This window comes from Gracilinanus agilis, chromosome 2 (assembly GCF_016433145.1).
Source record: "Gracilinanus agilis isolate LMUSP501 chromosome 2, AgileGrace, whole genome shotgun sequence".
In the NCBI taxonomy this organism is placed as follows: domain Eukaryota; kingdom Metazoa; phylum Chordata; class Mammalia; order Didelphimorphia; family Didelphidae; genus Gracilinanus; species Gracilinanus agilis.
Window position 1 is genome coordinate 392,526,009 of NC_058131.1, and position 14,365 is coordinate 392,540,373.

General features: G+C 42.7%; 1 protein-coding gene across 1 annotated transcript in view; it reads left to right on the plus strand.

The window, feature by feature from the left end:
* Nucleotides 1-613: 613 nt before the first annotated feature.
* The window catches only part of PDGFRB (platelet derived growth factor receptor beta), a 44,192-nt gene continuing 30,440 nt past the window's right edge, over nucleotides 614-14,365 (plus strand). Inside the window, exons 1-9 of the mRNA XM_044659863.1 lie at nucleotides 614-635; nucleotides 3,027-3,335; nucleotides 5,626-5,892; nucleotides 8,533-8,660; nucleotides 9,116-9,290; nucleotides 9,535-9,727; nucleotides 10,709-10,824; nucleotides 11,002-11,125; nucleotides 13,374-13,585. Of these exons, the coding sequence (XP_044515798.1) occupies nucleotides 617-635; nucleotides 3,027-3,335; nucleotides 5,626-5,892; nucleotides 8,533-8,660; nucleotides 9,116-9,290; nucleotides 9,535-9,727; nucleotides 10,709-10,824; nucleotides 11,002-11,125; nucleotides 13,374-13,585 (1,543 nt within the window). The 5' untranslated portion in view covers nucleotides 614-616. The remainder of the gene's footprint in view (nucleotides 636-3,026; nucleotides 3,336-5,625; nucleotides 5,893-8,532; nucleotides 8,661-9,115; nucleotides 9,291-9,534; nucleotides 9,728-10,708; nucleotides 10,825-11,001; nucleotides 11,126-13,373; nucleotides 13,586-14,365) is intronic.

Consider the following 14,365-nt stretch of genomic DNA (forward strand, 5'->3'; position numbering starts at 1 on the left):
TGGCAATGGAAAACTTGGGAGATGGGTCACTGGGGCAGCCTGACCACGTGGAACATTATTACCCTATGGGATTTTCTCTGATTTCTGTTCTGATTTCAAGTAAAGAAAAGCACTTTTAATGAAGCTTGGTTGAAGGAGTCTCTGTTATCAGACCATGTGTCTCTGATTTATATTCAGGAAATACAGTCACCCTAATTCTAAGCTAGACCCCTCCAGGATTGCAGGTCATACAGGGATCCAGGGATTCTCATCTTCCCTTGTTTCTCATGCTCCTTCCTCTTCAGGGGACCTCAGGCCATATTTTTTATCTTTTTCTAAGAAACTACCCAACACTTCCCCTACCCCACTGACAGCCTTTCGTGGTCTCTTCCCTCTTCCCCTTTTGTTTCTTTCCTTCCTTCATTCTCCCCATTTTTTCCCCTCATTCTTACTGACTTCTCCTTTTAATTACCCTCTCCCCACTTCCCTCACTTTTTCACCTATTTAGGTTTTCCTTTCCTCTCTTTGTTACTTCCTGTGTTGGCCCTGATCCAGGTTTCTTTGACAGGACATAAAGGCAAGGACAGGCCCCAGCTGGGCTCCAGTGTGAGAGCTAGTGTTGTCTCCAGGTCTGAAGATGCTTTCTGTCCTCTCAGGTAAGTGTGTGTGTGTGTGTGTGTGTGTGTGTGTGTGTGTGTGTGTGTGTGTGTGTGTGTGAGAGAGAGAGAGAGAGAGAGAGAGATGGGAGGGATGGGGAACACGGGATGGAGAGAGGAAAACAAAATGATGGCTTGGATCAGAAGCCCTCTAGCAAAGGTAGGAAAGTCAGGGAGAAGGGTACAAACCAGGGGAGAGTATAAAGGAGTCTGGGAGCTCAGATTCCCTCCCAGTTTTCCAAAGAGACTTCAAGTCTCATTTTCCCCACCTTTAAAATGGGTCAGTCCATCTTTGCTTTTCAGTAGCCTCATATTACCCAATTCAAGCAATCCAAATACCTTTCCTGATCTTCTATGTTCCACATCCTGGTCAAACTACTCCTCAAGTACCCTCCTGTCTCATTATACTTCTTGAAAGCCTCTCCACTTTTTCCCACATGACTTAGGCCTTCAACTGTGCCCTCATGTTTACCATTCATCCAATTTGGAATGCCCCCTCCATCTACCAGGCCGACATCTTTTTTTTTTTTTTTAAACTCTTACCTTCTGTCTTAGAATCAATACTGTGCACTGGTTCTAAGGCAGAAGAGTGCTAAGGGCTAGGCAATGGGGGTCAAGTGACTTGCCCAGGGTCACACAGCTGGGAAGTGTCTGAGGCCAGATTTGAACATAGAACCTCCCATCTCTAGTCCTGGCTCTCAATCCACTGAGCTACCCAGCTGTCCCCTTATTCTGTCTTAACAACACTGAATAGATAATAAGATTAAGAGTCCACAGTGGACCAGATAATTAACCCCTAGACCAACTTCCTGACTGCTCAATTTTTTTCTCCAGTAAAATTTTGTTGTATTTCCCCCCAATTGCATGTAGAAACAATTTTTAATATTTGTTTTCTGACATTTTGTGATCCAAGTTCTCTCTCTTTCCCTGAGACAGTAAACAATTTGATATAGGTTGTAGATGAGCTATCATGCAATTCATATTTCCATATTTATTATGTTGTGAAAGAAGACACATCACACATATAAGAAAAAACTCATGAAGAAAATAAAGTAGAAAATGGTCTGTTTCGATCTGTAGTCAGACTCTATCAGTTTTTTCTTTGGCAATGAAGAGCATTTTTTCATCATGAGTCCTTTGGAGTTGGCCGACTGCTAATTTGATGTTCAGTTGTCTGTAGGGTCCCCAGTTTCATTAACAATGAGTCTCCTGGAGCCACGAGTCTGTCCTTGGAGCAGTTGTTAGGAGGGGTGAGAAGGAAAGTGGAATAGAGTGTTATGTGGCCATTATAAGGCTTTCAGGGAGTTAGTGTAAATCTTGCTTCCAATGTCCTGATTCTTCTCATCCCCATCTCAGTTTCCCAAATGACTCTTATTCCTTTCCTTCCCCAGAGTAGTCCTGGAGTCTGGGCCACAGGCACTGGCCCAAGCCTAGGCAAAAAAGAATGGTGGCAGGGCAGAAGGACAGGAAATGACCTAGGAAGCAATGCAGGAAGTCAGAAGCCTGGAGATTGTTTCCTGGGGATTTCCCATGGCTGCTCCTTGGCTCCTGACTGGCTTAATTGCTGGGGACTTGGGAGCTGGGACCTGGGCAGATGGGGAAACTTGGAGGCCACGGGAGTTAGAAAATGAGGGAGACCAGTGACCCCAAAGTACTGGAGCAGGCCTGGGAATGTCAGAGGGAATTAGGCTGTCCTTCTCAACCCACTTACCAGTGTGTGGACTGGGAGATCAGCAGAAGGTGAAGCTGTTGCTTTTTGGAATGGAGATACTCTGCCTAGAGATAGGGACTCTGGAAGGACCGCTGTGCTAATAGTAGTAATAGAGTCAAAAGATTTATCAAATAGAAAGGCCTGTAAAAAATCATCTATAGGCTTAGAGATGGGAGGTCCTAGGTTCAAATCTGGCCTCAGACACTTCCCAGCTGTGTGACCCTGGGCAAGTCACTTGACCCCCATTGCCTACCCTTACCACTCTTCTGCCTTGGAGCCAATAGTATTGACTCCAAGACAGAAGGTAAGGGTTTTAAAAAAATCATCTAGTTTCCTAGCTGTGTGACCCTGGGCAAGTCACTTAACCCCCATTGCCTAGCCCTTACTGGTCTTGAACCAATATACAATATTAATTCTAAGACAGAAGTTAAGGGTTTTAAAAAAATCATCTAGTCCAGCCTCCCCACTTTATAGGTGAGGAAACTAAGTCCAAGAGAGATTAGGTGATTTTTCAAAACTTACATAGGTAGTTACTAGCAAGCCCAGGTTTCAAACCCAAGTTCTCTGACTCCAAACACAGTATTCTTTATTTAGATGTAGGACAAGCTCTCAATGGCGCATCTTAGATCTTTTTCCTTGCCTTCCCTTTATTCTCCCTGCTTTCTCCTTTTCTCTCCCAGGTTGGCTGTGGCTGTTGCTATTATTGCCTGAGGCTAAGGCACTGAAGATAACACCCCATGGCTCAGAGTTCATCCTCAACCTCTCCAGCACCTTCGTCCTGACTTGCACGGGAGATGCCCCAGTGGCTTGGGAAAAGATTCCTCAGCAGACTCCACCACCTGTTCTCGAGGCCCAGGATGGAACCTTTTCCAGCATCCTGACCCTCACCAACGTCACTGGCCTTGACACAGGAGAGTACGTCTGTTCCTACAATGGCTCCCAAGGGCTGGAGTTTGGTGGGCAGAAGCGGGTCTACATCTTTGTGCCAGGTGAGTGGGGGCTCTGGGACGGCATAGTAAAGGTCCCTGCCCAGTCCCTGCAGTGTGGCTTACCAGGATCTTAAGCTTTGCTGCTACCACCCAAGAGTTGTTGTTATTATTATTATTATTACTATTATTACTGTGATTTCATTTTTGGGGACAGATGTGCAGAAGGAGATGGTTTCAGCACAAGTCACTATCTTACTATTATTCTTCTAGATTTAATATTCTTTGAACTATATTAACAGCAGGTAAAGAAACTGCTTTTTGTGATCAAACATATATTGGGATTAAGCTCGTCTTCTATTGGCTTTCCTAATGCACCTTTGTGAGAGTTCCAGGGACAGTTGAGATGAGAGAGGTGACATGTACCTTGTCCTTTTCCTGTATGACTTTTATCTTCTACCAAGGCAGTAATAGTGATACCTTTTTATAGTGCTTTTAGGTTTACCAATATAGTATTTCATTTGAGTCTTGCAGTTGTAGCCATGTGGATAACTAGCATAGGACATAATAATCTCCTCATTTCATAAATAAGGGAACTGAGATAGGTGATGACTCTTGCCCAAGGACACACAGCTAGTAAGTGACAGAGCTAAGACCTGAACCCAGGACTTCTGATTCCAGATTTCAACCTCCTTCTGTTTTTCACCTTCTTCTAAATACTGTCTGTACAATTTCCTAACCATTAATATCTAACATCTAATAGTGGGATAAGAGGTAGTGGGCTCCCTTTCATTTGGGGAATTTTATAGAAGGAATTTCTGTTCAATTAGAGGATCACTTCTAAGGTTCCTTTCTGCTTTGAAGTTCTGATCTTTGAGAGGTCAATAGAGAAGTAAGATGAGTTGGACCTTGAAGAAAGAGTATAATATGAGGCAAATGGACCCCTGATTCAGGAGTCCCGATCTGGGAGTCGGCGCCAACTCTGTTGCCCAGTTATTTTGAGGACTCTGGTGACAGCCTCCCAATCAGGGCCCCAACCTCTCATTTATTCCCCTTCCAATATATCTTGGTTAATTCTCCCAATGTACATCTCTGATCATAATCTTTGTTTAAAAAGCTCCGTTGGCTTCCCAATTTCTATAGAATCAAGTCCAAACTGCTTTACCTAAACTACTTTGCCCAGTTTGGTTGCCGTTCTATATTTATAGTCAAACATTACTACTCTTTCTTTCTTTAAAAAATAATATTTTATTTTCCCCCAATTATATGTAAAAACCATTTTTAACATTCATTTTGGAAAATGTTGAATTCCAAATTTTCTTTCTTCTTCCCATCCTCCCTTCTCTTCTCTGAAACAGTAAGCAATCTGATATAGATTTTACACATGTAATCATGTAAAATATTTTTTGATACTAGTCATTTTGTGAAAGAGATCTCAAACAAAAAAAAAGAAGTAGAAAGTGGAATATAGCATATTTCCATCTGTATTCAAACACTATCAGTACTTTCTTGGAGGGCAGATGGTATTTTTCATCATGAGTGTCTGGTATTGTCTTAGATCACTGCATTGCTTAGAATAACTAGGTCATGCACAGTTGCTCATCAAAAAATATTGCTGTTACTGTGTATAATGTTCTTTTGGTTCTGTTTGTTTTACTTTGCATCAGTTCATATAAGTCTTTCCAGATTTTCCTAAAATCATCCTACTCGTCATTTTGTTATGACACAATATGGCACAATAGCATTCCATCATAGTCTTATACCATAACTTGTTCAGCCGTTCCCCAATTGATGGACAACCCTTTTGATTTCACATTCTTTACTACCACAAAAAGAGCAGCAATAAATAGTTTTATACAAATAGATCCTTTTCTCTTAAAAAAAATCTCTTTGGGATATAGATCCAGTAATGGTATTGATAGATCAAAGGGTATGCACAGTTGTAGAGTCCTTTGACTACTATTTCTCTATTTTTTTAAATCCTTACCTCCTCTCTTAGATCAATGCTGTGTGTTAGTTTCAAAGCAAAAGAATGGTAAGGGGTAGGCAATGGGAGTTGAGTGACTTACCTAGGGTCACACAGCTAAAAGTGTCAGAGGCCAGATTTGAATCCAGGGCCTCTTGTCTCTGGAGCTGGCCCTCAATCCACTGAGCCACCTAGCTGCCTTCTGCTCTTTCTCTGAATGCTTTGTCAGAGAAGGACTATCAGTATAGTTTCAGGGTTCAGGTGAAGAGGGATTCCCCATCAGAGAAAGCAGTATTTCTGGGACACATCACAGTTTGGTTCTGACTCTGGGTTCTCCCTCCTTCTGCTTCTTTGCTCACTCTTATCTCCTCATCATTCTTTCCATAGACCCCTCTGTGGGCTTTCTCCCTGTGGATCCCGAAGAGTTGTTCATCTTCTTCACGGGAGACAGTGAGACAACAATCCCATGCCGAGTGACTGACCCAAAGTTAGTGGTGACGCTGCATGAGAAGAAGGTGGATGTGTCATTGCCTGTTCCCTATGACCACCAGCGTGGCTTCACTGGCCCCTTTGAGGACAAGACCTACATCTGCAAAACCATCATTGATGAGAGGGAGGTCGACTCTGAAGCCTATTATGTCTACCGTATCCAAGGTGAGGACCTTGACCTTGTGGACCAACTTCCCTCGTGCCTCACTCCCCCTTGACATATTCATCACTTTCTATGTACCTGACACTGTGTTGGGTATTCAAAGATAAAAATGAAACAGTCACTGCCCTTATGGAAGTCACATTATATTAGAAGGAGGCAACACACATATAAACACCCTCCACCCCCCAAAATATATGGTAATTTGATGAGAAGGAGACATTAGCAAATGGAGTCGAGAAAGAAGTTATTGGTGCTTGAGTTAACCTGTAGAGTTAATGAGGGGCTCTAAGGGTTAGAAGTGAAGAAGGAGGGATTCCAGGCATGAAGAGTAGTCTGTACAAAGGGATGGTGTTGGGAGATAGAATGTTCTATAAGGAAAAGCAAAAAGGCCTATCTGGTGAGCCCATAAAGCCCTTCCTCAATTAAGAGTCATATTGCAACAACAAGGACAGAAAACTTTTTTATCTTAAAATATTCCTAGGTTCCAAGCTTGCCTATGAATGGTCAATAATGTTATTCACATTAATAATTCATATTAATACTAATTATTAATGAGTAGGCAGGGATAGGTATTGTTATTTTTATCTTACACATGAGAAAATTGAGGTACTAGAAACTGAGGCAGGTTAAGTTACCTAGGAGCAGAGGATTCTAGGATTTAGAGCTAGAAAGCACCTCAGGGTTCATCAAGTCCAGCCCCCTCATTTTACAGATGAGGAAACTGAGGCCTAAAGAGGTAACACAATCATTGGTATGTGGGGAATTTTGGACGTTTGGGTTTGTCTAGTACCAGGAGCAAAGGGAGACCCGAAGGAGGATATGTGGTGAAGATGTACTGTGAGCATCAGAGCTAGATATGTGAAGGGAGACTAGATGGAGAGAGGAAGGGATCAGTGACACAGTGTGAAGGGAGATAGTGATTGGGTAGTGGGCATAAAGAAATGGGATGTATGTGAGGAAGGAGAGATGAAAGTTCATTATAATCTGAACTGGAATTGAGTTTCAGTGTAATGGGACAGGACTGAGTCTGTGGTATGCAGTAGAAAATCTAGGTCCTACATGAAAGAGGATGAGCAAAGCCCAGTGCTAAACTCTGGGACCTGTAGGTTCCGTGGGGAATGCAGGTTTATTTTGACTCCTGAATGGCCCTGTCCCTGCTTTCCATCCCCACCAGCCTTTGTTAGCATCATTTTCTCCTTGAACTTCTATTCACTTTGGGTGGTCTATCCTAGACCAAAAGTTTTTTCTTCTCCAGAAATTATACCCCTAATCAATCCTCTCTTGAATTGGTTTTAAAATGTGTCCCCTTACCTGCCTGGATGTTTTCTAGAAGTGCTCTGGTTTGTTCAAGCCTCTCTTTCTTTAAAAACCATTACTTTCTGGGGGCAGCTGGGTAGCTCAGTGGATTGAGAGCCAGGCCTAGAGACAGGAGATCCTAAGATCAAATCTGGCCTCAGACACTTCCCAGCTGTGTGACCCTGGGCAAGTCACTTAACCCCCATTGCCTAGTCCTTACTGCTCTTCTGCCTTGGAACCAATACACAGTATTGATTACAAGACTGAAGGTAGGAGTTTAAAAAAAAAAACAACCCTTATTTTCTGTCTTAGAATCAATACGAAATATTGGTTCCAAGGCAGAAAAGTAGTAAGGAGTCAAGTGACTTGTCCAGAGTCACACAGAGACACTGGGAAGTGTGTCCAAGCCTATTCTAAAAAGTGAAATATAGAATTAGACACAATGCTCCTGTTGAAGTATGCCTGGTATAGAGTACAAACAGTGGGATTATCACTGTACTTGCAATGTCTCTGTTAATGCTATGCCTCTCTCAATACAGTCTCAGTTAATGTTTTTGTGGTTTGCCATGTCACATTGTAGACTCATATTAAGTTTTCATTCATTAAAATGCTGAGGTCTTTTTTTTATATAGGTTATCTAATTATATCTCCCTAGTATTATGATAGTCCAATTTCTTTTTTGAACCTAGGTTTGAGCCTTTACATTTATATCACATCATTTCAATGGATACCCAATCTCTTTGATGATGACTCTCTATCAGGGCAGGTCACATCCAATTGATGTTTTCTTGTCTTGACTGATTCTTGCCTGTGTCTTTCTATGAATTTCTACCCAATATGCTATAAAACAGTCTGGTTCTGGATGTCAGTGTAATTCAGCTCAACAGATTTAATCCAATCCAACCAACATGGCCATTGGTTCTTACTACATGACCAGTCCACCATATACATGTCTTTGGGGAGATTATAGGATCATGTATCTAAACTGGAAGGGACCTCAGAAACTCCAAGGTTTCACAGATGAAGAAAATGAAGATCAGGGAAACTAAGTGAATGATATGAGGAAACACAGATGGTAACCTTTAGGAGTGGGATTTGAACTCAGATTCACTGACTTCAGAACCATTGAATTCTCTTTTCATTCTACTACGCTGCCTCCTTTGTTGCTTATCACTTGATTTCTCTTAAACTTCATCTTATTAGATCCTACTGATGGGTGCCAACTTTTGAGGTTCCCTTCCCTATCATGAATCTTTTACCAAATATATTACTTATTTCTTTCTGTCTCTAGTCCCCCGAACTCTGGCTGCTTAACTCAAGAGTCATTCCCTTCTTTCTCTCCACAGTCTCATCCATCAATGTCTCAGTAAATGCAGTTCAGAGTGTGGTGAGGAAGGGCGAGAACATCACTGTGCTCTGCATCGTGAAGGGTAATGAGGTGGTGAACTTTGACTGGACCTACCCTCGAATGGAGGTGAGAGAACAATCAGAAGAGGTAGAAATGGTGGTAAATGGTCTAAATAGGGATGAGAGTGAGGAGAGAGAATAAAGGGAATGGAGATAACCATTCTTGCCAGGGCCAAAGCTCAGATGGCAGTGAGGGAGGGAGGATTTTGGATGGGGGTGGGTTATGAAAGATGCTGGGTTCTATGTTTTCCTCCAGAAGATAGTTTGAATGAGACCCTCTGATCTGAGTTAAGCTGATGTTATCATTTGCAAGTCACCTATTCTTCCTTCCCCAAGTCAGATAAACTGGCCCTTTGGCCCCTGCTTTTGGTCTTGATATACATGTGTCATAGAGGAAGTCATGGAAGTTCATGCTAGTGGGCCCTTGTTTTTCATATTTCAATGCCATGAACCACCAAACAAGTTTCTTTTAAGCCTTACCTGATTTCTCTGGAACCTGAGCCCTTTGGTCTGTCCCTGCAGAGCAAGAGACTGGTGGAACCAGTGACAGATTTCCTGTCAGGCTTAGAGTATGACATCCGCTCCATCCTGCATATTCCTAGTGCTGAGCTAGGAGATTCTGGTACCTATGTCTGCAATGTCTCAGAGAGCTACAATGGCCACAGGGATATGAAAGGAGTCAACATCACTGTTGTTGGTAAGTATGAGGGCCCACCTCTCTCCCCCACCCATTGGCCATAAACATGGGGATAGAGTTATCTTTGAGGAATTTGAGAGCAATATGTCTTAGGATCAGGCTAGTATATAAAGGGGAAACCTACCTCTATGAGACTCCATGATATCTGAATCTGACACCATCTCCTCTCCCTCCCTCCTGAGTCTCTGTTTCTTATGAACTCCCAGTCTTGTTCTCTCTCATCTGATCTTTTGACCCCTTTCAGATAAAGGGTTTGTGAGGTTTCTGGGGGATCTGGAAGACCTGGAGTTTGCTGAGCTGCACAAGAGTCGAACACTACAGATGTTCATCGAAGCATATCCTGCACCCACCATTGTGTGGCTCAAGGACAACCAAACATTGGGCTCTGGTACTGCCAGTGAGATCTCTATCTCCACCAGGAATCTGTCTGAGACAAGGTGAGCCAACCTCCTGGACCAGGAGAGGCAACATATGGATGAAATTTGCATCTTCTCCTTCTCTAGCTCCATGCCTAGGTTCACTCAGCCTGACCCCCATCCTTAAAGACACTTATGGATCCATCTCTCATCCCTTTTTTTAAAGATACCCTTCACGTACCAATGTCTGGATGGAGGCCAGGGCTGTAGGCATTAATTGGTACCATGAGGCTTTGACTGAATCAAAAGAGGCTAGAGCTATTGTCAGGGAGAGAAATGGAGATTTTGGCTACAATAAAGTAGAAATCAGGACCTGAGGCATCCTGAGGACTTGGAAGTTGAGAGAAAAGGGAAAGGGAAAGGGAAGGAAAGGAGAAAAGAAGAAAAGAAAGGAAAAGAGAAGGGAAGGGAGGAGAGGGAAGGGAGAGGAAGGGGACAAGAGAGGGAAAACAGAGAGGAGGCAGGGAGAAGAGGAAAGAAGAATGTCTGCACTGGTTTCTTGACTGCCCATGGACTGGGCACCATGTCTTTGAAATCACTTACCTAATTATGTTCCTCTACTCCTACCTATCACACACACACACACATATTACACACTCTCTCTCCCTTCTCTTCCTTTCTCTCTCCCCCTCCCCCTCTCTCCTGCTCTCTGCCTTTTTCCTCCTCCTCTCCCCTCCTTCCACCTCCTCTTTTCCCTCCTTCCCCCTCCTCCTCCCCCTCTCCTTCCTCTTCCTCCCCTTCTTTCATCATTAGCCCCATTAGAACAGCTGATGAACCCTCACTCAGTATAGTGAACAGAACATTGATCTGAACTAAAAGCTGATAGGACCAAGGGTGGGGTGGAGGGGAACTGTGAATGGTAAATTGCAAAGACTGGAAGATGGTGATGCCTTTGAATGAAATAGGGAAATTTCTAGGTGGGGCAGGGTTAGGAAGAAATTCTTTCTAGGGTACTTTCCAGATTTGAGATTCTATAATTCTCTGATGCTTCCTCACACACAGGTACGTGTCAGAGCTGACTCTAGTGAGGGTGAAGGTGAATGAAGGAGGTCATTATACACTTAGAGCCTTCCATGATGATGATGCTGATTCATTCTCATTCCAGTTGCAGATCAACGGTGAGCAGAGGTTCCTTAGAGGCCTCACCCTCCTCCCACTCTTCTCCTCCTCTCCATTTCCCAGCCTCCCATACACCTCGATTTCCTCTTGGCCTCTCTCTCCCAGTCCTTGACCTGATTCATTTTTCTTTCCCTCATTCCGATACTGACCCTCATCTCTCATTCCATTTTGGACAGTTCCTGCTAAGGTGATAGATCTGAGTGAGAGCCACCCCAGCAGTGGGGAGCAACTCCTCACCTGCCGCAGCCAGGGAATGCCACAGCCTGTCCTTACCTGGTTCAGTTGCAATGATTTTAAGAGGTGAGTGGAGACCCTAATCCTAGGAGGCAGTGCCCACAGGAACAAAGAACAAATCTATCGATCAAGTTATCAGCAAGTGTTTTTTAGGTACTTACTATGAGTTAGGCACTGTGCTAAGTTCAGAAAATACAAAGTAAAGTTCAGAAGATACAAAGAAAAAGTAAAAATATTTCTTCCTCTCAAGGAACTTCCATTCTAATGGTCCCGAGGTAATATTTATCCAGTGCAGAAGCACTGATATGGATTCTATGAGTCCATAGAACCACTAAATCCTTGGGCATGGGCTGGGAGCCCAAATGGAGAAGGACTAGAATAGTATTTCATTCATTCCCCTACTTCTAGCTCTTCCATTGTCCCAAGATAGAGATGCTTTGTTTTGTCATTAAAACATCCAGAAAGAGAAACCACAGGACCTCTATAAGTACCTGGAGTGAAGTCCTTCCTTTCATCTTTCCTACATTCATTCTGCTACCAAGTAACTTCTTTCCAGGGCTGCTCTTGGCCCTTTAATCAGGAGCACAAATTTATTCATTGTCTTGGTAAGACAAGCCTATTCTGGAGAGGTGGCAGGACTGGCCTCATTGTGGCTTCTTTCTTCTTGGAGTTTCTCCTTCTGGCTACCCATAGTCTAGCAATTCATCTGGAACCAATCTGACCTCTGGGGGGAGCTAGTTGACCACCAAAGAATGATAGGTCCTGCTATGGAAGAATTGGGATGGAAGGGAGAGGAAGATTACTTTAAGCCAGTGGACCAGGTTATCAATGCACTTACTCTTCCTCATTGGAATTGACAAAAGGCCCCTGAGAGATTCATGGGGACAGGAGAAGACATTCCAGACTCACTTTTTAAAAGAGATCTCTACTAATCTTTCTTGATAGTTTTGATTTCTTTATCTGAAAATTGCCTATTCATGTCCCTTGCCCATTTATCAATTGGGGAATAGCCTGATTTTTTGTACAATTGATTTAGCTCCTTATAAATTTGAGAAATTAGATCTTTGTCAGAGTTTTTTGTTATAAAGATTTTTTTCCCAATTTGTTGATTCCCTTCTAATTTTGGTTGCATTCATTTTGTTTGTACAAAACCTTTTTAATTTAATGTACTCAAGCTTATTTATTTTACATTTTGTAATTTTTTCTAACTCTTGCTTGCTTTTAAAATCTTTTCTTTCCCAAAGATCTGACTATCAACCATTCAAAATCACCCTAGACAATATAAAATACTTAGGAATCTATCTACCAAAACAAACACAGGAATTATAAGAACACAACTATGAAACACTTTCCAAACAATTAACACTAGATATAAACAATTGGAAAAACATTGACTGCTCATTGGTAGGATGATCTGACATAATAAAAATGATCATTCTACCCAAATTAATTTACTTAGTGCCATACCTATCAAACTACCAAAAATATTTTTTACTGAATTAGAAAAAACTATAACAAAGTTCATTTGGAAGAACAAAAGATAAAGAATATCAAGGAAAATAATTAAAAAAAAAACATGAAGGAATGTGGCCTAACAGGACCAGATCTTAAGCTGTACTATAAAGCAGTGGCCATCAAAACAATATGGTACTGGCTAAGAGACAGAAGGGAGGATCAGGAATAGAGTTGGGGTAAGTGACGTCAGCGAAGACAGTCTATGATAAACCCAAAGAGCCCAGCTTTTGGGACAAAAATCCACTATTTGACAAAAACTACTGGGAAAATTGGAAAACAATATGGGAGTCAGGCCTAGAGACAGGAGGTCCTAGGTTCAAACCCAGCCTCAGCCACTTCCCAGCTGTGTGACCCTGGGCAAGTCACTTGACCCCCATTGCCCACCCTTACCATTCTTCCACCTATGAGACAATATACTGAAGTACAAGGGTTTAGCATGATTCCTGAAACATAATAGGCACTTAATAAATGCTTGTTGACTGACTGAGAAAGGGCTTTTCTGTGTTATAAAACCCTTGAGCAGTCTGGTGAAATCTATGGCTTCCTCAGAATAATGTTTTAAAAGCAAAAAATAAAATGCCTAGGATTTCTGGGGGAAAATTTAAATAAAAATACAGCTAGTGACATTTTTTTTGATATGTGGACTTCAAGCTAAGAACTCCTGCAGGCTAGACCAATAGACAAATAGGAACTTGAGGGTAGTAGGTGGTTAAACTGGTGGATGAAAAGAAGGGACATGGGCTGGTAAACTGGATAGAGTGGAACAAAGTTGATGATACTGGGGTTCCATCCCAAATAGGTGTCCCCGTGATGTTCTGCCTACTCTCCTGGGGAACAGTTCCAATGAGGAAGCCCAGCTGGAAACCAATGTGACCTATTGGGAGCAGGAGAAATTGTTTGAGGTAGTCAGCATTCTGAGTTTGCAACGTGTGGACCAGCCCCTCTCCGTCATCTGCGAAGTACACAACCTCCTGGGGAGAGACAGCAAGGAAGTCACCATTGTTCCACACTGTGAGTCCCCAGGCCCACAGCCGTAGTAACTTCTCTCTTCCCCTCTTGGGTGCGTCTGGCCTTGAGGACATCCCATGCTATGTGTGGCCATGCAGGCCCATGCCTATACCTATATAGATGCAGGTGCCTCCAGACACACGCCTATCTCTTGAACCCCATCCTTCAGCTTTGAGAAGTCTAAAAACTGCTTTTCCCCCCAGTCCCCAGCAGAAGTCCAGAACAGGTACCACTCTGTAGAGACCCAGGTTCTGTATAGAGTGATTTAAGGAGATGCAGTAACTGGCTGAAACAGAATGAGAATATGGAAGAGAAACATCTTATAAAGTGTTAACCTAGGCAGATGGAGGAGCAAATGCTTTTGCTGAGTTGAGAGTCTATTAAGATGGGGGAAGCCAGGAGAAGTCTCATTCTCTATTTATGTTAGGCAGAGAATAACAGGGCTACTACTACTACTACTAATACGAATACATCTTTCTATGGCACTTTAAGGTTTACCAAGCACTTTTCTCACATCTGCCCTGTGAATCAGGTAGTGAAAATATTATTACATAGAGATTGGGTAGAACCCAGACAACAACTCCAGTCTTTTGATTTTGAGACTGATGGATTCTCAATGATTGAGTAGCAAGTTTCAGAAGGAATAAAGAACAACTTCCCCATAACATTTTTGGGGACATGGATGAATGGAGCAGGAGAGAATGCCAGCCTGGAAAGGTTCCAGAGATGAGGGCAGCGCTTTCAGAGGGAGGAAATAATGAGGAAGAGAGTCTAAATAGAATG